This window comes from Sarcophilus harrisii, chromosome 2 (genome assembly GCF_902635505.1).
Source record: "Sarcophilus harrisii chromosome 2, mSarHar1.11, whole genome shotgun sequence".
Classification (NCBI taxonomy): domain Eukaryota; kingdom Metazoa; phylum Chordata; class Mammalia; order Dasyuromorphia; family Dasyuridae; genus Sarcophilus; species Sarcophilus harrisii.
The window spans coordinates 113,827,170-113,853,316 of record NC_045427.1 but is presented as its reverse complement, the minus strand read 5'-3'; the positions used below and the strand labels follow the sequence as shown (position 1 = coordinate 113,853,316).

At 35.0% G+C, this 26,147-nt stretch overlaps 1 protein-coding gene across 2 annotated transcripts in view; it reads left to right on the top strand.

Annotated features, from left to right (window-relative positions):
- Positions 1–25,897, top strand: part of ANXA4 (annexin A4) — a 49,474-nt gene extending 23,577 nt beyond the window's left edge. For both annotated transcript variants that reach the window (XM_023494681.2, XM_012539920.3), the window contains exons 4-13: positions 1,425–1,519; positions 2,696–2,809; positions 5,228–5,318; positions 7,130–7,209; positions 10,081–10,137; positions 12,918–13,011; positions 17,007–17,102; positions 18,145–18,203; positions 21,214–21,336; positions 25,653–25,897. In XM_023494681.2, coding sequence (XP_023350449.1) covers positions 1,425–1,519; positions 2,696–2,809; positions 5,228–5,318; positions 7,130–7,209; positions 10,081–10,137; positions 12,918–13,011; positions 17,007–17,102; positions 18,145–18,203; positions 21,214–21,336; positions 25,653–25,712 — 869 coding nt within the window. In that variant the 3' untranslated portion in view covers positions 25,713–25,897. The remainder of the gene's footprint in view (positions 1–1,424; positions 1,520–2,695; positions 2,810–5,227; positions 5,319–7,129; positions 7,210–10,080; positions 10,138–12,917; positions 13,012–17,006; positions 17,103–18,144; positions 18,204–21,213; positions 21,337–25,652) is intronic.
- Positions 25,898–26,147: the final 250 nt, after the last annotated feature.

Sequence of the window (26,147 nt, the reverse complement as noted above, 5' to 3'; positions counted from 1 at the left end):
TCTTTTAATTATGAATTTTTAAAAATCCCAAGACTATTCTCAAAAGAGATTCATAAACTTCACTAGACTGCCAAATGGATCCAGGATTCAAAAAATTTTTAAGGAACTGTGCCTTAGAGGGGTTCATGGAGGCAGTGAGATGTTACCACTTGGTCAGCTTCATATCCTTTAAGCTATTATCATATTTAATTGCTTAAATGCACTATTAATTTAAATAGTTCCAAATATATTTTCATGCTTGTCATTGTCCCTCAAAATCTGATTATAATTACAGAAATTTTCTTTTACAACTTTTCATATATGTATAGATTGTATAGGGTATAATTTCTATGTTGTCCCATTCTGGTAGTAGATCGATAGGATTGATGAACCATTGTGGTATAAATTAGAATTTTTAATGGTGTTTTATTTTCCATATACATGCAAAGATAGTTTTCAACATTCACTTGTGCAAAATTTTGTGTTCCAAATTTTTTCCCCCTCTTTTCCCCTCTCCCCTCTCCATGATAACAAGAAGTCTGATTAAGGTTACACATATTCATTAATTAGAATTTTGTATGAAACATTATGTAAAAAACATGCAGTTAGTTTCAAAGTTAGTGTAGCCAAATGTAGAGAATCAGTACGAGATGGATAGCTGTCAGAATATTAGACTGTATGTCAGTGAAGGTAGAAAATAGCACATGGCTCTCCTTTTGAGAGCCTTAGAGGATAAATATGTCATATGCAAGGTATACAGTGTTGGTGGGACATGTAACCTCTCAGTTCTATAAATATTTAAAACTATGTAAGTTGCAGAGTTTTTATTTTGCATTTGAGGGAACTTCCTCACTCAGAATTTCTTGTACCATAAAATCATAAGTCTAAATTAAAATATCAATCTTTGTTGTTACAAAGAATGGAGGTAGGAATATATTTAAGGTTTTTTTTCTTTTTAATTACATTTTTAGGGTATGTTCCCATGAATGGATTGCTGGGTCAAAAGTAGGGCTGGGTCTTTTTATGTTTATGGTATATTGTCATATTGTTCTCAAAATATTGTATCATTCTGCAATGATATGTATTTTCCCCTTTGAACGCTTCTTATGAGTTTTGCCTTCTTGATAAGAGTAGACTAAAATTTCAGTGGCAATGAGTAGTGTTCACTCAGAAAAGGAAATCTAGGAAATACAAAATGAAATTACAACAGAGAAGCTTTCTTCCTCCTTTTAAAACTTTCCTTACAAGGTGCTTTTGATCTGGAAAGAAATAAATAGGATGTCATGCTTTGAAGGCAAGGAGATTGTGCAAAAAACACAACTTCTCCATTTGTCTTGCTAAATTTAATTTTTTTAACCCCAATGACTCCAGAAGGAACCAGGATTTTGTACTCAACATATCTTCTGTCTCTACCAACAATTTCTTTGTTTTTTTTTTTTCTTCAGGTACAGATGAAGATGCTATCATTGATGTCCTTGCCTACCGTACTGTGTCACAGCGCCAGGAAATAAAAATAGCTTATAAATCAAACATTGGTAGGGTAAGTCACAATTGAGTTTGTCATGCTAGGCTCTTAATGGAATCTCACTGGAAACCAGGGGCTTATCTAGACCACACTACTAATGTTGCTGTATTCTAAATGAATAAATGAATGAATAAGCCCGTTTCTCTTTGTCACTTTAAGATGCTGGATTTGATGGACTGTTTGTATTTTCTGGGTATTTCTTCTTTGCATTGTCTCATCTGCTCTGAGGGCTGTTTGGTTCCGATTATTCAAGGCTAGTACTGATTCTTGTATCCTCAGCTCCCCCTAAACTCACCATGTAAATAGGAGAAAAACAAAACCCCATTACACACATACAGTCAATCAAAACAAATTTCTATGTTAGCCATAAATAAAATAAATTTGCCTCATCTGCATACTAAATTCTTTACCTTTCTATCAGCAGGTATGTAACATGTTTCATCAATATTCTGGAATCTTGGTTTGTCTTTACTCTAGTAAGAGTTCAGTACTATTATATTTATTTATATACCATAACTTGTTCAGCCATTCCTCAGTTTACTGGCACTCCCTCAGATTATTATCCTTTGCTACCTCAAAAAGAGCCCTCAATGTTTTTATGTCCATAGAATTTGTTTTTCTTAGGACTCCTCCTTGCCTCTTCAAAATCTCCCCTCTAACTCCTTTCTTTTCTTACCCTTTCTTTCTATGTTCCTCTTGAATGAAATGGGTTTTTATATCCAACTCTGTGTTATTATTCTTTCATCTTTATGTTTTAATGAAAATAATAATATTAATGTTATCATTATCTTAAATTAAGTTAAATTATATTTGTTTGCTAAATGTCTATAAATTTTACATTTTTTGTCTCCCATTTTCCATGTAGCCTTATATATTTTGGTCATGTTACTATTACTTATAATTTTGTTGCACTTGTTGCTATTATATAATTATAAATTTGTTGCATAATTATAGTATGCATAATTTTGATCTTTTCACATTTACCAGGGCCTTTTCTATGATTCAGCATATGAGCTATTGTTGTGAGAGTTCTAGGTGTTCATGAAAAGAATTTGTGCTCCTTGCTTTTCCTGTTCATTCCTGTCCATAGATCTGTTATTGAGAGGCAACTTAGCTACAGTCTGACGGGGGGGTGAAGTAAAGTTGGGGGTTGTTTAATTAAATTTAGGCCCATTTTCTGTGCCTTTGCAGGATTTGATCAAAGACTTGAAATCAGAACTAAGTGGAAAATTTGAGAGGGTGATCTTGGGAATGATGATGCCCACTGTGTTGTATGACGTGTCTGAACTGAAAAGAGCCATGAAGGTTTGTATTCATCCCTGTAGCGAGCAACTTTTGTTTCCTACCTTCAAGAAAGTCATCTAGGCATTTTATTCATAATGATACTAATAAAAGTTTTCAGATATATCCCAGGGAAAAGCTCAAATGTGGGAGCAGTTAACTTTCTAACTTTTGACAGTTGAAAAATATCAAATCAGTAGGGAAAATTGTTTTGGTTCTCTTCTTCCTTTTTTTTTTTTTTTTTTTTTTTTGCTGAGGCAATTGGGGTTCAGTGACTTGCCCAGGGTTACATAGATAGGAAATATTAAGTGTCTAAGGCCAAATTTGAACACAGGTTCTGACTTCAGGACTGGGGTTCTATCTACTGTGTCAACAAGCTGCCCCATTGTATTTTTCTAAAAAGAGATTCATAGGGTCTTAGTTGGAAGAGACTTGGAAGTTAGTCAGTCTAAACGCCTGCTTTTAGAGATCTTCTCAGAGTGATTTTTTTCTTTTCTTTCTTTCTTTCTTTTTTTAAACATTTTCTTTGTTTTAATCAGGTACTATAGGCATCTTCTCTTGAAAGCAATGAAGTCATCCTTATAATTCAGTGACAGGGTCTGTTTCTGCCTTTGGCATATTTCTGGAAATCTTTTCATTGTTTTAGCTTTGTTCAATCTTATTTGAGGCCTATAATTTTGTGATTGTGTAGCAATCCCTACAAGTATGGAATTGGTAGAAAAGGATTCTCACTTGGCCTCCGATGAGTTAAAATATCCTTCACAGAGGAGAATGAACCTGCTGAGTCTAGCTTGGGAGATGGGGGTGAGGATGCTGCCTTTTTTTTTTTTTTTTAAATCCAAACTGTCATTTTGATAGTTTTACTTTTCCTGATGTGGAATGCTCTATCAACAGAGAACAGTACCTGCTTGATAACTAGCATAGTCTTAAATGGTTGCCTAGGATCTCTGAGAAGTGAAGTAAGTTCTCCAGAGTCACATAGCCAATTCATGTCTGAATTAGGGTTGGAGCCCAGGTCTTCTGTACACCAAAGTTGGCTTTCTTATCTACTAAGCTCTATTGCATTTTTGGTCAGCTAATTTAAAGGCCTAGTCTATAACTCAAATACATTTATCATTATTAACATCTTTCCCTCAATCACTATGCTCAGGGTGGCTTTCAGAACACATTTTAGAGATCTTCTCAGAGTGATGTAGACTTAGGCAATCACTTTGCTCCCTTATTTTCAAAGTTCCTTTTATCCACATAAATCTATTATTCTAATTATATATTATGTGTCTGCCATATATAAAGCACTGCACTAGGCATTGGGAATAAAAAGTGGTATTCAGATCCTGCTCTCAAAAGGCTTATGGGGGAACTTAGGAGAAGCCAATCAAGGAAAGAACACAGGTTGGACTTTGTATACTTTTATTTCCAAAGAGAATTAGACTTGGAGTCAGGAATAGGGTTTAAATTCCAACTCAGACTTTGCTGTATGATCCTGGATAGATCACTTAACCACTTTCATCTGTAAAATGGGGATAATAAGAGCACCTACCTTGGGAAAATCAAATGAGAAAAGTATGTAAAGAACCATGTAAATGTTGGCTATTGCAATGAGTCTAGTTCCTTTATACAATAATGGAGTTGAATTAGATGGTTCCCAAGGCCCATATCAGTTCTATGTTTTACAATGATTTTATGTTCCATTTCTTCACTTGTAAATTGAAAGTCTAACTCAATAGTCCTTAAGTTTCCTGTAGTTCTGTTCTAAGATCATAGGATCATAGGTTTAGGACTAAAAAGGGTCTTGAGGCCACTTAGTCCTACTCACTCATTTTGTAGATAATAAAACTGAAATGCAAAAAGGGGCCTCTTTTGACTTAGCCAGACTCACATAGTAAAATTCTAGGGAGCTTTGAACCCAAATCTCCCCGAGTTCAAGCTCTATCCCCCTTTGCCATTGATTTCAAACTCAATTAGAAATGGATTCCTGTGAGTTACATATTGACTTAGAAAACCTCAAATGAATATTATCTATGTATTTTTATTTATTTTGTTAAATATTTTTAATTACATTTTTATCTGGTCCAGGCTTCACTCAGAAGTTGGCTGATGGCACAAGTTTGATGCCTCAGCACTATATCATATTATCTCTTTAACATCAACATTTGAAGATTTTATGTTGTTTCTTCATTAGTGAAATGAGGGAGTTGGGTTAGATGGATCTCTAGGGTCTCTTCCAGCTTTCTATTATATGACCTAATGAAATGTTTGAGGATCAGAGATGCATTTGAATTTTGGATGACTCCATTCAAAATAAGAGAACCCCATCAGCAAATCTTCCTTCTATTTTTATTTGATTAGTAAATTACTAAGTACATCAGCATCTCATGTTCTGTAAATCTGTTGACATTTGAACTATCTACAACATACCTTTTCTTTGGATTGTTCATTTAGGGTGCTGGCACAGATGAGGGCTGCTTGATTGAAATTTTGGCTTCCCGGACCCCACAGGAGATTCGAGAAATCAATGAGACTTACAAACGAGGTAAGTAGCCTTATTAAAGAACCCTCAATTAATAGGGACTGGCTGTAGATGCTTATTCACTATGAATCTTTCTTCATAAAATCATTGACCTGGAAGAAACCTTGAGGAATCATCTGTAATCATTATTTTTTCTCCAGGCATTTCAGTGTTTAAACTATCCAATCTTTGGGTGGAGATTCATAAAGCTACACAGCTTGTTTTAAGGTTTTTAGTCCACCAAAAGTTGAGAAGTTATTCCTTAATACAAAACGAAGGCTAAAATTAATTCAAGAAACATTTAAGTGCCTGCTCTGTGAAAGGCTTGTGCCAAGTGTTATTTGATAAGGTGATGGGTATTAACATGATCAGGTATGCCATTGAAGTGAGTGATTCTCTTTGGAATAGAAATTTTATCAGATGACTGCTGTGGTCTTTTTTAACTCTAGAATTCTGTGTCTCTGTAATGAGATGCTGAATTAGAATGGCTACAGTAGAAATAGAAAAGGGGAAGGAAAAGATGGCAGATATGGAATGAACTGGTTTTGGCAACTGATTGACTATAGAAGACAAAAGGAAAGAAAGATGATCTTAATGAAGTCAGCCTTAAAGATAGCAAGGTAGTCCAGTGCTGAGCCTATGTTCAAACTTGCATCAGACATTTACGCTGGAGTTTGGGCAAGGCTGTTTGCCTTGGTTTTCTTCAGCTGCAAAAGGGAAATGATGACATTATATTACAGAGTTGTTGTGAAAATTAAATGATACTATTTATAAAGTGCTTAGCATAGTGCCTGGCACATGGTAGGCACTATATAAATGCTACCTATTATTATTATTAAATATTGTGATATTATCAATAAACAAAGGGAATTTGGGTGGAAATTACAAGTAACAACTTAACAAATGCTCAGGGAGTTGAATTAGGGGCTCAGTTTTGAGGAAAATATTAAGTTTAGTTTTAAAAATAATAAATTCAATATGCTGGCAGGAGCTGTTTTTCTAATCTTTGTATCCCTAATTCTCAGGAGAGTGCTTTATATATAAAATGTCATTAAAAAAAAAAAGAACCCAAAGGTTTGTTAAGTTGATTTGAAGAAAGCTTTCAGTTTTGAAGAAGCGCAGCCAAAAACTGCATTAGAATTCTTGGAAATATCCTCTGGGATTTGTTTCTTTTGCAATACCTCTTAGTACTACCTGTAAGAAAATTCTCTGGTGACTTAATTCTGTTGATTTACTCAACAGATAATGGGCTGGAGTCAACACTGAAATCAAAATGGTAAAAAAGTAATTCCCAGAATCAGATTCACTGAGCACTTGAATCATTTCCCATAGTGAGGTTTCACAGGAGAATGTAGACAGTTTCCTCCCCCCCTCCATCTTCTCAATAGGACCTGGGAGAATCTTCTACTCTCTTAGGAATTCAAACATCTTTTATACTAGAAACCAATGGATCAAGTTGATCTATATTACTTGGCCAAAAATGAATATTGTGGGCTGCCTGAGGAGGGGTAAACTGGCCCAGGCAGAAAATGGAACAGATTAAAACTCCTGTGCCAATAAGCAGTGGCTGCTGCCGAGAAACAATTTTTACAGCCAATCTTTATGATAAGGGCCTCATTTCCAAAATATTTAGACAACAGATTCAAATTTATAAGAATACAAGTCATTCTCCAGTTGACAAATGATCAAAGGATATGAACAGATAATTAGGCTATATCAGAAGATAGGGCATGGAGAAGATAAATATCCCTGAGATGGCAAAGGAACTATTTCAGTAGTTGGTTATTTTTTTCATGTTTCTGGTATGTTGCTAATAATATTTTTTTGGGGGACAGAATATGGAAAAACTCTTGAAGAAGACATTCGCTCTGATACTTCTTTCATGTTCCAGAGAGTACTTGTGTCTCTTTCATCGGTAAGTCAAATACTTTAGGGGCAGGGGATATAATTTTGATTGGACAGGATATATTTCTTTAAAGATACTCTTTCCTAATGGGTAAGCCAAGTGTAAAATATTATTTAATAATACTAAAAGTTGTCCTGATGGCTAATTATTCCATAGAAATGACTCTTGATTCTCTAATAGAATGTAAGTTCCTTGAGGGCAGGGACTGTTGACATTTTTTGGTCTTTCTTGGTCCCAGGACCTGGCATTTTAGTAACATTGATTCATCCACAGATTAGCCTAACTATTCGCACAGTACCCTGTTACCAAAGAGCTGTTTATCAGGATATTATTGTTTCTGTCAGGAGGTAACAGGAATATTAGCTTTAGGGTCAGAGGACTTGGGGTCAGTGATAGCTCCACTAGTTATTATCTATGAGTTCATTGGCAGTCCTTCCATCTCTATGGCTCTCAGGTTTCTCATGTAAGAAATGAAAAGGTAACAAGTGGTGACCATTCAGATGACCATTTCAAGCTCTAAATCATATCATCTGATAAAGGATTGCATGGATTAGTAAAGAGAACGTCTATACTGAATAAATCTGAATAAATCCTGGCTTCTTTATGAACTGAATTAAGTAACATTTGAAGAGACAGATATATCAGTAGACAATAAACAGTGGTTGCTGGAGGAAAACAATTTTTATAGTCAGTTTTTCTGATAAAGGCCTCATTTCCAAAATATGTAGAGAACTGACTCAAATTTATAAGAATACAAGTCATTTCCCAATTGATAAATGGCCAGAGAATATTAACAGACAATTTTCAGATCAAGAAATTAAAGCCATTTCTAACTCATTTGAAAAAATATTTGAAATCACTATTGATTAGAGAAATGCAATTAAGAAAACTGTAAGGTCCCACTCCACACTTCTCAGATTGGGTAAGATGATAGGAAAAGATAATGATAAATATTGGAGAGGATGTGAGAAAACTGAGACACTAATGAATTGTTGGGGTAGTTGTGAATTGATCTAACCATTTTAGACAGCAATTTGGAACTATGCCCAAAGGACTATAAAACTGGATGCAGCAATGTCCTTACTGGCTCTGATTCCCAAAGAGATCATGGGAAGGCTTTCCAGGAACTAATGTTGATTGAAGGGAGCAGAAACAGGAAAAAAATTTACATAGTAATGATCACTACATCATACATATGATAATCACCTGAGATAGACTTGGCTCTTCTCAACAAGATGGTTATTGAAGTCAATTTCAATAGACATGGAATGGAAAATGTTACTCATGTCCAGAGAGAATACTATGGAGACTGAATGTAGATTTAATCATGCATTTTCAGCTTTTTTTTTTTCATGGAAATATGTTGAAATAGATGTCATATATTTAACTTATATCAGATTATTTGCTGTCTCGGGGAAGGGGGAGGTAAACAAGGGAGGGAGAAAGATTTGGAACACAAAATCTTACAAAAATGAATGTTGAAAAAATGTATTTGAAAAAACAAAATACTATTGAGGGGGGGGAAAAAGAATAGGCTGCCTTGGAAGGTGGTGGGACTTCCCCATATTGGAGTTCTTCAAGCAAAGACAAACAAACAAACAAACAACAAAGAGCAGTTGCTGCTGTGCTTTCAGCTTGGGTGAGATAAGGAGACCCAAACTCAAATAAAATTAAATCACAAGTCAGCTTTCTGTTCATCTTTCTACAAATTCCCTCAGAATTCTCATCCATTCTCTTAGCTTCACCTCTTAGCTCTGATAGCTAAAGACTCCCATAATGATATATTTAGTTAAGACCTCTCTCTGGATTTTTAGATGGAAAATGGATACCGGAAATGAAGAAGAAATATGAGAGATGTTTTGAAATATTTTAAAAAAATAATTAAAATAACTTGATTGGTTTGGTAAAAGAGAAAGAAAAGTCAAAAAGATGCTGGAGATTCCAAATGGAGTTTTGAGAAGAATGATGGCATTAAGAATAGAGATAGAGAAATCAATTGCTTTGATTTTTGATCTTAATGGTCAAAAACCTTTAGTGACTTCCCGTCTAGCATTCAAGGTTGTTTGAAATTTGACTGTAACTGTAACTTGCCTTCTTATCTTTATCTCCCTTTTATCTCCATCCGTGAATTAATATCCTTATTTTTAAACATGTTTATTCTTTTTTGACTGCCATTTTGTTCAAACCATTTTCCCATTTTAAAATGCTTTCCCCTTTCTGGCCTAACTGTCCTTCAAGGCTCAGGTGCAATCTAACCTCTTTGTTCAGAGGATCACCATTCTAAAGCCAACAAGGATCTTAGAAGACATTTAATTCAAACTTAGGACCAGATAGGGGGAAGTAACTACCTGAGGCAATAGAACAGTGAGAAGCAGAGTTGGGGCTTTAATTTGGGTCTTCTGACTCCAAATAAACCTTTTTCTGTGCCTCATTTTCCCCCTCTGTAAAAGAAGGAAGTTGGACTAGATAACTTCTAAGACTATGTCTCTGAACCTATAACCTTTTTGGAATTTCCCTTCTCTTTTATTCTTCATATTGCTCATTTGGTAATTCTCATTTACTTGGATCATTAATTATCTTCTCAGGTGTCATCTTCCCTATTAGACTATCAGATCCTTGAAGTAAAGGACTATGGTTTATGTTTAAAAAACAAGACTCATGAGTTCTTGCCACTGCTTTATACATATTATCAATTTTAGACTATTTCATATCTAAGAAAAGGTGTTGAGTTGGATGATTTCCAATATCCCTTTTAGCTTTCACTGATATGATAAAATGACCTTGAGAATTTAAGAAAATAGATCAGTATAAAATAATCCAGTTTGAAGACTTTAATGAAAATCTGCTTCAATGATAATTGTTGTTTCCTTTTGTTTTCAGGGGGGAAGAGATCAAGGAAATTACCTAGATGATGACCTTGTAAAGCAGGATGCCCAGGTTGGTAATTCTCTACTTTTTCTCCATCCATGTGCCTGGTTTGCTCTTTTTTTACCTGCTATGAAGTAAATAGAAGCTGGTTTCTTGTCCAGTGATTAGCTTATTGCTTGGGACATAGTAAGGTCTAAATAAATGCTTATTAGTTAATTGATCGATGGGTAATTTTCACTTACTTCACCCAGAAGTTGTGATAGGGGAAATTGCCGTCAGACCAAAAATGTGGAGGAAGGAAAGATATTTAAACTGCTGATAAACGACTAGGTGTCACAATGGATAGAGCACTGGACTTGGAGTTAGGAAGACCTGAGCCTCATGTTCAAAGCTGGCTGTGAGATCCTGAACAAATCACTTAACCTCAATTTGCCTCAGTTTCCTCAGCTATGTAATAGTAATAATAACAGCACCCACTTCTTAGGGTTGTTGTGAAGATCAAGTAAGATAATATTTATAAAGTGCTTAGCATAGGGTCTTGCACTAATTAGGTACTAATGCTTATTTCCTTTCCCTTCCCTCTGATTAAACAAATTTCTCAAATTCAAGTGTGCGTTTTTGCTGCTCCTCTGGAATTTTATTGAATATTTATGAAAGGCAGTAAACAAATGTATTTTTAATTGATACATTTTCAAATTTAAAAAGAATCTACTAGGTCTTAAATGCAGTGCACAGTGGTGGTTGTCAGTGTTTGAGCGATTTCCCTCAGCACCAGAGGGCAAAATTAGAACTACTATATAGACTTAAAACGAAGCCAAATTTTGGCTTATTATAAGGAAAAAAAATTGTTCATAGGGAATAGGGACTGGAACTGTGATTTCATTGGCATAGAAAATGCCTGATGAGGAAATTCCTTCTCCCAAGGTAGATCTGTACCTTCTTTATTGACTTATGATCTTGAAAGTTGCCTGGGAGCACTAAGAGGCTAATTGTTTTACCTAGTATTAATTACACAGCAATTATGTGTCAAAGATGGGATTTGAACCCAGGTCTTCCTTTCTCTAGGTCTCCATCTTCTGTACCATACTATCTCCAAAGCTGCTCTAAAAATAAAAATGTATGCCTTATAAGATAGTCAGTATCTCATTGGAAATGTTCAGGCACAATTAGGGAACTTCCAACTTAATAGAAATTGTGTAAAGGGGATTCTTAAATTAGCTAATTGGTTGTAGTAGATGACTTTTAAAGTCTCTCAATTTTAAAAGTTGTAATATTCTATAGTACAACTGTATGTTGATGAGCCTAGTTTTAAAAGGTGGTGGGAAGAATGTCCTTTACTGACATGAAAAGGCATAATTGAATGGATTTGATCAGTGCCAATGTGAGAGACAAGGGTCAAACCCTTCTTTGCCTCTTGGGAAGGGTGAATGGCAGAGTTGATATTTATTTGCCTGTAGAATTGGAAATATAATGGTTGGGGTTTAAGTCCAAGAAAGATGGATGGAGCTAGAGGGAAGAGAACTAATCAGTAGAGGCAATTGGGATTTTTGTGAATTCCATAGCAGTAATTTACAAGTCATTGCACTCCCAGCTCCTTACTTAGGTTGCATTTCTTGGGATTTTCCTCAGACAAAATAGTAGTTAGTTACATCTCTCTAAATAATATGGTTTTGATTATTTTGGGGAAAAATACATTAACAATAAAACTCAACAAACTTAAAAAGGAAGAAACCAACAAGTAAGAAAAAGAAAAGTCTACTTTAAGAAGAACCCCACACAACAAAAGAGTTCAGTGGACACTATCTTTGTATTTGCTGATTGGGCATTTTCATTGAACTTTTCCTGGATCATGGAGGTAATTCATAAATATTTATTAATTGCCTACTATGTGCTAGGTGCTGGTAGTCCAGGATCTAAAAGCAAAAAAATAAAACCATCCCAACTAGCTAACAGAATGTTAGCTAACAAGAAAGAAGGAAAATATCCAACCAGTTAACATTCTAATGGAAGAGACAAAAAGGTATAGAAGTATATACAGCATAAATAAATAATAAATATAAATTAACACATAGTACTTAAGGAAGTTGAAATAACTGAATAATCAAGAAAGGTTTCATATAGAAGGGACTGTTTAAGCTGAGTCTTGAAGAAAGGGATGGCTTCTTTGAGGCAGAAGGGAAGAGGAAGATTTCATTTTTGTAGAAAAACCTGTATAGAGGTGGGAGATGAAGTGCTAATGCATATAGTATGTATTTTTGGGAAATAATCTTTACAGTCAAGTCACTAACTTAATATATCAGCAATCTCAAGACAGTATTCTGATTCAGTTTTTTAAAGTATTCTTTAATATTTAGGAAGGAAAATATAAGTGTTAGTGATACTTATACTTGAATAGTACTTAAGCCATTTAAAGTAATTGAGGTGCTTCTTTAGGAGATATACTAACGAGATGAACAGGTGACTAATTGTAATTTTTTTTAATGTGTGTTTTTCAATCTCTCATTCAACTGATGTTCAGATTCTTATCTGATTTTTGCAGTGTGCTTTTGAGTTCTTTAGAGAAAATATGCTATGGGATCACAAAAGAAAGACTATAATCACTTTTTCTATTATAAGAAGGACAGAGACAAGGTTGATGGAGAGACATATAAGACTAAAAAGTGAAGTTGAGGCCAATTTGTGAAGGGTTTTAAAATTTAAATTTTATACTAGAGACAATAAACAGCTCCTATTTTTCAAATGTATGGCTTCCAACCAGTACATCTCTATTTGGGTTTGGGAAAATATGTAACCCCAGGTCTTAGAGCTGTGAAGAATCTGACCCTTTCATGTGTTTTAACTCACATTAGGCACTGTATGAGGCTGGTGAGGCAAGATGGGGGACCAATGAGGATAAATTCCTAAACGTTCTCTGTTCTAGGAACCGAAATCACCTACTTCATGGTAAAACTCTTGATTATTTTTTTAATTAAATGATTAAAAATTTAATCTTGTGCATTAACACATAACACATAAACTTTCTTAGTAACTAATTTATATTTATATTAATTTCAACATCCACAATAAATGGCTCTTTTGTCACTTTCACTAAATCTCTACCAGGATTCTTTGTTCATTGTCATTCTTTTCTTATGATTATATTTAGTGTATACTTCGTGCTTCTGGCTGTGGTGGTTTTTTATTTTGTATTATTTCATATTGTTATTTTGTATTTGCATTATTTCATAAAGACTTCTCTAGATTTCTCTATACTACTGACACTTTTTTTTTTTTAATTTTTTATTTTTTTTATTTAATAGCCTTTTATTTACAGGATATATACATGGGTAACTTTACAGCATTAACAATTGCCAAACCTCTTGTTCCAATTTTTCACCTCTTACCCCCCCCACCCCCTCCCCTAAATGGCAGGATGACCAGTAGATGTTAAATATATTAAAATATAACTTAGATACACAATAAGTATACATGACCAAAACATTATTTTGCTGTACAAAAAGAATCAGACTCTGAATTATTGTACAATTAGCTTGTGAAGGAAATCAAAAATGCAGGTGGGCATAAATATAGGGATTGGGAATTCAATGTAATGGTTTTTAGTCATCTCCCAGAGTTCTTTTTCTGGGTATAGCTAGTTCAGTTCATTACTGCTCCATTAGAAATGATTTGGTTGATCTCGTTGCTGAGGATGGCCTGGTCCATCAGAACTGGTCATCATCTAGTATTGTTGTTGAAGTATATAATGATCTCCTGGTCCTGCTCATTTCACTCAGCATCAGTTCGTGTAAGTCTCTCCAGGCCTTTCTGAAATCATCCTGTTGGTCATTTCTTACAGAACAGTAATATTCCATAATTTTCATATACCACAATTTATTCAGCCATTCTCCAACTGATGGACATCCATTCAGTTTCCAGTTTCTAGCCACTACAAAAAGGGCTGCCACAAACATTCGTGCACATACAGGTCCCTTTCCCTTCTTTATAATCTCTTTGGGATATAATCCCAGTAGTAACACTGCTGGATCAAAGGGTATGCACAGTTGGATAACTTTTTGAGCATAGTTCCAAACTACTCTCCAAAATGGTTGGATTCGTTCACAACTCCACCAACAATGAATCAATGACACTTGTTTTTAATGGCATTATAGTATATTCTATTGCATCAAGGTAGCATGATTTATTTAATCATTCTTTTGCTGTTGAATATTCAGTGTCATTTGGTGGGTGGTGGTGGTTGGGAGGGTTGGTTTTTTTTTCCAGCTACAAATAATGCTGCTGTAATAATCTTTAATCAGAAAACTCTTTATTAAAAAGTTGTTTTTGATAAATCTTTTAGGCCATATACCTAAATGAATTTATTATTGGGTCAAAAGGTATGATTCTTTTTTGTAACAGTTACTGCATGTTGCAATAAATTTTTTGGGAAATGTTTTCTAAAGTGATTCCACAAGTTTTGAATTCTACCATCAGTGAATGAGGATACATATTTCTTCACAATCCTGACAGTGCCGAGTTTCACTGATGTTTTTTATCAGTCAAACAGCTGTGAGGTAGCATGTCAAAATTATTTTACTTTTTGATTATTAATAAGGATTGGCATTGTCTTCAAGAGTTTTGAGCTATATTTTCTTTATAACTACATTGAAATATGAATTCAGCTTTACATGTATTATGAATATTTTCCTATTTTATTCAATACTTTATTAATAGTACTATAATGGATAAATTTACATCAAGTGTTAGTTCTGCTGCTTCCTTTACTTATATAATCTTAGGCAATGCACTTCATTTCCCCACACCAGTTTCTTCTGGGTTAGACTATGTGCCTCCATAGGCATGTAAACCTATAACATGTAGATCATATGTAGAGGTGACTATAGGTTCTCCAAAGCTATGTTGCTAGAGTACAAAATCTAGCACACCCTATCAAAACTTCATCTTGGGGCTTTTGTGATGGACTGAATGTATGTTATGTGGACATCAGCCTTGCTGTGTATGGGGAACCTCATCATCAGACTGGCTGAATTCTGTATGCTGTGTTTTTTGGTCACAGCAACTTCAAAGATGGTTCACTAAATTATAGAGAGTTTGCAATCTGCATTAGCAGCAGGTTCCACACCAATGAATGCAAAGTAGGAACATTACAGAAAGCAGCTAGCCATATGGAAATCAAATTAGACCTTGAGCAGAAGCCCTAGACTTAAGTCCAGTATCTACCACTGACTAATTAGGAGACCATGGGTGAGTCTCATGATTTTTTCTCATTCTCTAATCCCCCAGGTTCTGGGGAAGAACATGGTCTGATGTTTGCCCAGCACTATCTACCATGTATTGTATGTAGCAAAATCAATCAGAATAATAACATTTATTATTAATTATTAATGTATGATTAATGTTCATGAATAATGTACTCAGACTCTCTTTGGTATGTATTTTTGGGAAATAATCTTTACAGTTAAGTCACTAACTTAATATATCAGCAATCTCAAGATAGTATTTTGATTCAGTTTTTTAAAGTATTCTTTAATATTCAGGAAGGAAAATATAAATGTTAGTGATAGTTATATTTGAATAGTACTTAAGCCATTTAAAGTAATTGAGGTGCTTCTTTAGGAGATATACTAATGAGATGAACAGATGACTAATTGTAATTTTTTTTAATGTGTGTTTTTCAATCTCTCATTCAACTGAAGTTCAGATTCTTATCTGATTTTTGCAGTGTGCTTTTGAGTTCTTTAGAGAAAATATGCTATGGAATCACAAAAGAAAGACTATAATCACTTTTTCTATTCTAAGAGGCAAAAGAAATGTAATGAGGTATTTTATCTTTCACATATGACATTTTAGGCAATAGCTCTGGCAAACTTTAGAAGCACAAATTCATGGTTTTCCAATTACGTATTTTATGTAGCTCATGGGAAACATTACACACTAAATGGAATGTTTGGTAAACTATACATACGTACAAACTAAAAACTTGAATAGAAGCAATCTTATTTTGAAGTTTTAAATTATCCCACATGCTTGGATGCTACCAATAGATAATTACTGCTGCAAAGAAATATTTATGGATTTATCAGCTTTGAGATTGTAAACTCTCATTTGTTCCCCAGTGTGTTTTTGTTTGTTTTTGTTTTTGTTTTCAGTAACATAAATCTCCCTCTGGTGGTGATGTCCTAGAAATACCTTTAAAGGGAATGTCTTGGAAACAACTGTGGCAGGCTTCATAAGTCTGGGGACTGGAAAGTTAGGGAACTTTTGTGTTTGAGGACTGAGAAACAGATGCTGTGAAAAGCATTTGGAAAGTCAAATACCATCATTTGTTTCTGAATATTTGGTGTGGCTGGATCCAGAGGGAGCAGAGAAGCACCAGTAGGAACACACTAGTGACAGCTGGATACACTTGGCAAATAATTGAGGAAAATCTAATTATGCCTTGGTCTATTAAAAAGAATTGAAAGAAACAGCTAGTTCTTATTGAAACACTAATTAGTGAGGGGACTAAATGGCTTCAGTTTTCACTTGCTAAGAGAAAAAAATGAGGCCAGAAGTTAATGCCCAAGCCAGGAATTCAAGCAAATGCACATTTAGCTGACCAAGGAAGCAATGAGCCAGCAAACCAAATACCTACTCAGTGGCAAAATGTTTCCTTCTCCTAAAAATAACTGAAGATTTACTAGTATAGGTTCCTGGTTTGTTTGCTTGTTTAAGTGCCCATTTTATTACATCTTTTTTGTTACCATTTTTAATGTAACTAATTTTCCCCCAATTACCAAGCATTTATTTTTCTTTCTCCCAGATCCTCACTCCTGGAAAAAAAAAATCCCAAAAAACAACTTTGTGATAACAAGCATCAAACAAAATAAGTCCCCATATTAGAAATGTGCAAAAAAAAAAATTGTGTCTCATTGTTAATGTTGTTTGTTCCTAAAATATAGTGTTTGATGAATACAAGAGAATTTGCAACAAGGATATTGAGCAGAGCATTAAATCTGAGACATCTGGCAACTTTGAAAATGCTTTACTGGCAATAGGTGAGAATTTGCTTTTTTTTTTTTTTTTTTTTTTTGACAATTCTTAAAGGGAAAAAAAATAGTGACTGATCCTTTCATGTTCTTGTTCATATTACTAGTAGTTTTTTTTTTTTTTTAATGGTGTGGGAATATGTTTCTTTATTTAAGTTGTTTAAACTACTTTGGGTTCCTATCTAGATTTTAAACAAGATTTTTTAGCCTCTGTTTATTTTTTCTAAGTATCATCTAGCATAAAGTCGTCATCTAGGGATTTAGTTTCTCTCTGCACACCTTCCTCTAAAGGTCAGAGAGGATGTGAGATAATCTTAGAGTTTAACTAGTCATTTTGAAACTTTCTTCACTCTTGGGTTTTTAAATGATTTTTATTCCTTTTTTGTCAAGCATCATAAGATCCTAGATCTAGAAGTGAAAAGGACTTTAGAGGACATTTAGCTTAACCTTATTATCTTACAGATGAACAAACTGAGGCTTGGGAAGTTTAAGAAATTTGCTTTGGGTTATAAGGGAACATGGGCAGCAGAATTGAGACTAGTTCCTCTGATTTCAGAGCCATTATTCTTTCTGCTGAACAAGTAACAAGATTGAGGGCAATTTTTTTCCTCTGGACAGTTTAAAAATTAAATATGTTTGTGTTGCTTTAAAAACAAACAACATTCCAGTCATTTCCTAATTTCTTCTCCTTAAAGATCCATCCTGTATTACAAAGCAGTATAACGACATAGAACAAACTAATACACTGACTATATCTAATTACAAATTCCTTATTCTGTGGATCCCCAACTTAATTCACCAAAAGGAAAAAAGTACTGGAACATGACCTATCCCATTGATTTATTTATTCCCAGAGAACATTGGATGGTCAAAGCTTCTCACTTAAGGGGATCAAGCAATGCTGCTTGATAGCTTGTTGTGGAACAGTTTGTCCTAGGGAACATTTTTCATCTTCACACACCTTAAAGTGCTATATAGTGATCTGTATCATTAGTGTTATTTTCATGATTTCATCTGCAATCTGTTTCTACTGCCTTTTTTCTCCCTCTAGTAAAATGCATGAGGAATAAATCTGCATATTTTGCTGAAGAGCTTTACAAATCAATGAAGGTAAGGAATCAGTCAACAAATGTTTATTAAAAATCTACTATGTGTCAGGTGAGCTTCTAGTTGGTATAGTGAATAGATCACTGGGCTTGGAATCAGGAAGATTCGTCTTCATGAGTTCAAATCTGGATTCACTCTAGTCATTCTCCATGTCCTGCCTTCTTTGCTTGGGTATAAACTAAAGTCTTACACTGAGTCCAGACTTGTGTGATCCTTCTTTGCCTCCTTTTCCTCATCTGGAAAATGAACCAGAGAAGGAAGTGGCAGATGACTCCAATACTTTTGCCACGAAAACCCCAAATGTGGTTAGGAAGAGTTGATACAACTGACCACATGAACATATATCAGGTAGCATCCTGCACTGCAAAAGTACTTAGACAAAGTATAAAAACAAAAATGAAATAGATGCTGCCTTCAAAAAGGTTTAATTTTACTGGAGGGATACACCATTCACATATACAAATACTATGTGAGTGTATGTGTGTATATGTGTGTGTGTATGTGTGTGTATGTATATATATATATATATATATATATATATATATATCACAGTTTGGGGGGGCAGGGTATGTATTGAGCATTTGAGGGAATCATGAATGGCTTCCTGAAGGAGGTGAGGTGACTCTTAAATGGATTGCTCATCTACACTACATGGATAGTTGAATCCATAGTAGTTGATGAGATCACCAAAAGAAAAAGTGTAGAAAGAACTGGGAAATGGGCTCAGGACAGGACCCTAATTTATAAGCAAAAAGGGCAGGACATGGATAGTGGATCAGCAAAGGAGACCAAGAGAGATAGATGTTCACATTGGAAACCAAGGGAGGTAGAAGTATACACAAAGAAAAGATACTTAACACTATAGAGATATAAAAAATGATGAGGGGAAGGGGTTAATGGGACTTAAAGAGCATTGGTGATCTTGCAAAGAGAAGCTTCTGACCAGTTGTGGGATTGAAGCCAAATTATGTGAGCAAGACGTGACTAGAAAGTAGAGAGAGACAATGACTAGATAGCTTTTTTCAAAGGTTTGATTTTGTAGAGAACATGTGGTCTTCCCTCCCCCCCTCTTTTTTTTTTAGATTTGGGTGGCTGAAGACATTAGGGAAAAGAGCCAGTGGATAAGAGGAAGTTGAAATTTAAGGGGAGAAAGGGATGATTGAAGGGAAAAATCTGCAGAGATGGGAGAGGATGAGTTCAAGGACACAATTGGTACTGGTACTGAAAAAAAATAGTGCAGTCTCATCTTCAGAGAGAGGAGCAAAGGAGACGATGGGGAATTAGGCTAAAGTGTAGGTGATGACCTCAGTTGTTTTTCAATGAAGCATCCTTCATTAAAGGATAGTGAGACCCTCTGCTGAAAGAAAGTGGAGAGGTGCAGTAGGTGATTTAAAAAGGAAAAAAAGGTTTAAAAAAGATGTTTAGGGGAGTAGGTTAGAGAATCATTTAGGGAGGAGTAAAAGGAAAATGGATAACAGGGAGATTAGGTAACAGAAGTAGACTGGGGTAGAATGACAGAAGGTTGCATGGAGGGCAGAAGAGGCATGTAGAAGAGCACAGGGAATGGTATCATTTTTACTTATTACGGTGTACTTTGTAAAGCATTTGACATCCACCATTCACTGCAGCTTCACAATGCTTCCATAATGCAGATGGCTTATGTATTAGTAAAATGGTGTTTATCCTTTGTTCTCAAAAAGAACCTTGACTTCTAGGAGGTGATTCCATGACATGCAAGTGAAATGGATTTAAGTTGGGGAGGGCTGTGCAAGGTCACCTGCCTCATTTTCCTCAGGTGCCATCTGGATCCAGTCATCAAATATAGATCAGGGCGACGGGTGTGGCCCTGGATGGATTTTGCACTGGGAGACCTTGTCTAAGATCTTTAATGAGTGACTGAGGCAATGTCCAGTCAATGATTAGAACTAGGTTAAAAAAAAAAAAAAAAAGAGGTAAAACCTAGTCAAAAAAAAAAAAATCAATCTGGGAGGGAAGGCCCAAATAGAAACAATTGTTACTTATATTCACTCTGAGACTATGGGGGCCCAAACAAAGACCAAATGGGGCTTGACCTGAGACCTTTTATTGGCCAATCTATAAAAACCAGAATGATTTGGGTTTAAGTTGTCCTGATCTATATCTGGCCACTGGACCAAGATAGGGTCAGCAGAAAAAAGTGAGATTGGTGACTTTGCACAGCTCTATGTCACTTAAATCCAACTGACTTGCGTGTCATAACATCATATCCTTGATGTCATAGTGTTCTTGGAGAAGGGACAAACAATAACCTCTATGAGTAGGAACTGCCCCACTGAGGACTGAGCAACATAGCTTCTCCTCCTTTCCCCATCCTCTCTCCCTTCTCCCTTCTTCCATCCTTCCTCCCTCCTCCCCTCCCTTCCTCCCTTTCTCCCTTTTTTCCATTCCTTTGTTCCATCTTTTCTCTCTCCCTTTCTTCCTCCTTTCCTTTCTTCCTTCCTTCTCTCCCTCCCTCCCTCTTTTTCTTCCTTCCTTCCTTCCTTCCTTCCCTCCCTTCCTCCCTCCTTCTTTCCCTTCCTTCCTTCTTTCCTTCCTTCTTTCTCTTCTTTTTTTCTTGCACTCTCTTTTTCTTTCTTTCTTTTCTTTCCTTTCCCTAGGTCTTGCAGATATTCTGCTCTAAATTTTGATTGCTGAAACCTCATTAAGATTCTTGGGATTCAGAGGCTAGATTTCTTTCTTAGGCTAGCTTGCTCAGGATGACAAAGCTAGTAAGTGGCTTGGGTAGGACCTGAATCTAGGACTTGTGATTAAATCCTGTGCTGTATAGCTGCTTATTTTGGAAGACTTTGGAATGGTTATTGTTAGTCACAAGCAAATTAGATACATATGTTGTCATATAAAACATGGGGAGTTATACAGTCATGGGTTAATGAATTAAAAAGGAAGTTTGATGTCATTATTCCCCACGTACCCATATAACCATCATTCTTAGTTTGACTATGGTTTTGAATTTTGCTGCCTTTTCCTTTCTTAGGGCTTGGGTACGAATGATGACACCCTCATCAGAATAATGGTTTCCCGGGCAGAGATTGACATGGTGGACATAAAGATGCATTTCCAGAGGCTCTATGGAAAGTCTCTATATTCTTTCATCAAGGTAAATCAGAAAAGTCTTACTTTGCTTGAAAGGGCAACACTAATAGGAAAATATGTTTTTAATTAAATTTGGATGCTAATGAGAATGAGTCAACTTCTTGTTCCTTTATCCTTGAATTGATCACAGAAACTTGGAAGGGATCTCAGAAGTCATTTAAACTCATACCTGCACAGCCATCTCTTTGAAAACATTTTTGCTTAAAATTTGTTAGGAAAGCAGCCCATTATTAGGAACTGTTGTTGCTCACATCAACCTGAAATCTGCTGTTTACATTCATTGATCCTCTGTCTTCCCTCTGAGATCAAACAGAACAAATCCTAATTGTCTTTTAAGGTATTTCATGTTCCCCACTAAATTTTTTCTTCTTCAGGATAAGTAGCTGAAGTCCTTTCAACTGATCCTTATTTGGCATGGTCTTCAAGCCATCATAGTTGTAGTCTTTCTTTGGACATATGCCACCTACTTAATACCTCTTGTTGATTATCTCCAATTTATCACAAATAGATATATTTTGTTTGTTCACAGTTAGTTGCTTAAGGTTTCCCCCTAAAACTCCTTGAGAGAAAAGGCTGTCTTTTAGCACTCTTTGGGTTCGCACAGTACTTAACTCAGTGCCTCGATCACAGTAGATGGTTAATAGATCTTGGTTGACTGACTTTCATAAACTGTGGTTTCTAGAAATGAATACAGTTATTTCAGATGTGGTCTGACCAGGACAAGCAGGTATATAGCAGTATTATTGCCTTATCTACAAGAGAAATTATTAAGAATTTCCTTTCTCCTTGATTCTAAAGACTTGGCAAGATTAAAAGGAAGAAGATACTTGACTTGTTTGCATAATGATTGTTGTGAGTATAAAAGCAGAATAAAATGTATACTTTAGTGTTTTTAGAGGAGGGGTTTAGGATAGCACAAGTTAAGCTCATATTTATCTATTGACAATTTTTGCAGACTGAAAATATGATTGGTTATTGTTTTCTTCAATAAAGCCATTAAAATAGAAAAGTGAATTAGGCAAAGAACATTGGGAGGAGACATGATGGTATTGAAGCCTTACATAATTCTGCCTCTTCTAGTTTTAACTTTATGGGGAAGAAGATGAAGGTGAACTTTAAGGGATATGAAATAACTTCTTAATCATTTTGGATCCTTGTTTTCCACTTAGTCATCTATTTGAAAGGCAGTATGGTGGAATGGAAAGAAAGCACTAGATTTGGAGTTGGAGTACCTGGGCTTAAATTCTGATTCTTCCACCTCTGTGATCTTGGAAAAGTAATTTAACTGGGCCTTAGTTTTCTGATTTGAAAAACTGGGGAGACTGGACTACGTCATCTCCAATGTCTTTCAACACTAAAACCTTTGATGATCTGGTGGATTTGAGAAGCCCAAGGAAAACTTAAAGATGAGCCCTACACAATGCTATTTAATTGCTGGAGTCTTAGCTTCAGTTTAGGGCTTATGACTCAGATGACTTCACTAAGTCTTTTGGGTGCAATGGCAATTTGGAGAGGCAGCAAGATGGGGAGTTTTAAATCTAGATCTTTGTTGAGTTAGCAAACCTGCCTGTCATTTCCAAATTTGGAGTTCTTGCCATATAACCAGTGAAGTGAATTTCTTGCATATTAGTAAGATGCTTTTAAGAATGAAAGATTTCAACTCTGAGATTAAACCTTATATCTGTCAAGTTGGCAGAGATGAAAAATGATGGAGACAAGTGTTGGAGATTATAGAATTAGAGACATAGTAATAATTTGTTAGGAGTTGTGAACTAGTCCAACTATTTTAGAAAGTCATTTGAAATTAAGATTTACTAAACGGTGATCAAATACTCATATTTTTTGACACAGAGATTCTACTGCAAGGTATAAACTCTAAGAAAGTCAGAGAAGAAAAGATTTAATCTACACTAAAATATTTATTCCAATGCATTTTTTGGTAACAAAAAGCAAAGTAGATGCAAAAGAAAAACAAAGTAGATGCTCATGAGTTGGAGAATTTTTAAACAAATTGTTGTACATTAACATAACAGAATATTTATTTGCCATAAAAAACAGTGGATGTGAAGAATTCAGAGAAGCATGAGAAAATATAAATGAACTGAGGAAGATTGAAGTATGAAAAAATCAAGTAAAACAATATACACAGCAACTCATTCAAATACTTAGATGGCCAGATCTGTGATCTCTTTAATTTGGAGACTTCTTTCAATAATGTAGATCTCTGACCATTCATGTCTGTCTGTCCATCCTGTGTGACTGATGTTTTCACATAAATTTCAACACAGAGGATCCAGCCAAAGGGATGGAGTCCTTCCTTATTTTCTCCTGACATCTCAAGGAGATATGTGGAATATTCTGATTATTCACCTGACCTGTCTTCCTTCTTCCTTAATATATGGCCACTCATCTTTTCTTCCTATCATCTAATTCTTTAATGAGAAATATAAGCAATGTGAATTAGTTATTCCAACAGAGGAGACAAAGAGAGTTTAGAAAGTTTAAAACTCTCTAGCTCAGCAAACATTTGACTTCCTTGACAAATAGAGAAAGGTAGTTGCCAAAGGTGTCAACCAAACCAGACTATTAATTAGTTTATAAAATCTTAAAATTTTGTAATGATCTGCTAATTTTGCTAACATGGTGGAACCATTGCTTTGAAATCCTAAAATCTGTCAGCTATGGATATGCTTCTAGAATAGACAGAAATGGCAATAAAGTGAACATAGTGACTACAAGAAGGGGTGTGCTTGTAGTAAGAGCCTGCTCTTACTGGCTCTCTAGGGCCAGTTATAAAATTTTCATTGTTAGAATTTACATCAAACTTTAAACTAGGGCTTGGTCTATTGTTTTGTTGATTGCCTACCCTTAAGAAAATGTTGGAGAAAATGTTATAATGTAGGTTAACATTCCCAATAAAATCAGGGTGAAACAAGGTTGTCCACTATCACCGTTATTATTCAATTTGTATTAGAAACATTAGCTTTAGCAAGAGAAGAAAAAGAAATTAAGAGTAAGTAATGAAGAAACCAAATTATTATTCTTGGCAGATGATATGATAGTATACTTAGAGAATTCTAGAGAATCAACTAAAAAACTACTAGAAATAATTCACAACTTTAGCAAAATTTCAAGATACAAAATAAATCCACATAAATAATGCAGAGTTAAACTGGAGAGAGCCACCTAATTTAGAACAAGGTAATTGGAAAGAATAAAAGTTTCCATAACTTAGCCCTGTGTAATTATAATGACCAAAAGGGGAATGAGAAGAAATGAGAAGAGGTACTTCCCTCCTCTTTTTTGTTCATGAGGTTTTATAGATACAGAACCCTGAATATATTATCAAATTTGGTTGGTTGGTTTTGCCGAATTGCTTTTTTATAAACTTCTTTATGATAAAGGATGGCTCAGTAGGTAAGGAAGGATATATTGAGAAATGAAGGTAATATCATAGAAATGCATCTTAGAGATCATCAAATTTAGTTTCTTCCTTTATAGTTTAGACAGGTAGGTGGCACGGCACAGGTCTAAGTTCAAATCTAGCCTAGCTGTATGAACCTGGGGAAGTCCTTAATCTGTTTGTTTCCTCATCTGTAAGACAGCACCTACTTTTCAAGGTTGTGAGGATTAAATTAGATAATTGTAGAACATTTAGCTAGAGTACCTGACACATAGTAAATGCTATGCAAATGTTAACATTATTATTGATGTCAATATTATAATAGAAAGATTAATGTTTTGGGGGTTAGAAATCCTAGGTATAAATTTCAGGTCTGTCACATTGTCTATGTGATCCTGGGCCAAATATGTAGCCTTCATAGATCTCAGTTTTCTTGTTTACAAAATGAGATTGGCTTAAAGACCTCTGAGATTCCTTTTCAGTTCTAAATAGACAATCTTTTGTTGTTTCATTCTTTGAGTATCTGTTCCTCTTCCTCCCCCATATCCAGGTGGTTGCCACATTTCAATTCTACCTCCACATCTTTTTCATCTTACTCCCTTCTTTTTACTCATTCAACTACCAATCCTCTCTCCATGGTCTAATCTAATAGCCCCTTCATTGGTCTTCCATCTTCCTTAAAACCAGCACCAACCCTGAGAAGAAGCAAAGGGGAGAAGTTACAGGGAACAGTGGCCCAAGAGAAAGAAGAATAAGAAAATCCCAATCAGAAGTAATGAAGAGGGAAAAGGAGTTTCTGGCTGTTGATTGGGTTGTCAGGCTAGGTGGCTCTGCTGGTGCTTGCTTCATTTAAGTTGGGAAGTGTCTAAATATTTCAAGAAAACATATTTTTCTGACTATTGCATTATTTCTTCTAGGATGACACATCAGGAGATTACAGGAAAGTTCTTCTTGTACTCTGTGGAGGTAATGATTAATATTCAGTCTACACCGGATTGAAATGAATCGGGAGCCACTGGTTGTATTGTTATTTGGCTTCATTTTTCTATAAGGCTATTTGAAAGCTTATTGTCAATTAAAAATGCCATACTTACCTTTTAACATGCATTGTTACCTATTGTTCAATGGTTTTGACGCAATTAAAGCTACATTTTATTTTTAACTCAGAAAAAACTTTTGAAAGATTTTTTTCTGTTATTTCTAGAAAAATGAGAACATTCAATATTGCTTTTATTTAAAAAGCAATTATTAAAAAATGTTTTATTAATGACTCACTAATTGTGGGACCCTGGGAAAATCATTTAACCCCAATTGCTCTCCTCAAAATAAGTGAATAAGCTTAACTTATTCCCTTAATTCCTCAAAAAAGAAGAAATACTAGTAGAAGGAGAAGAAGAAAGAGAAAAAGATGA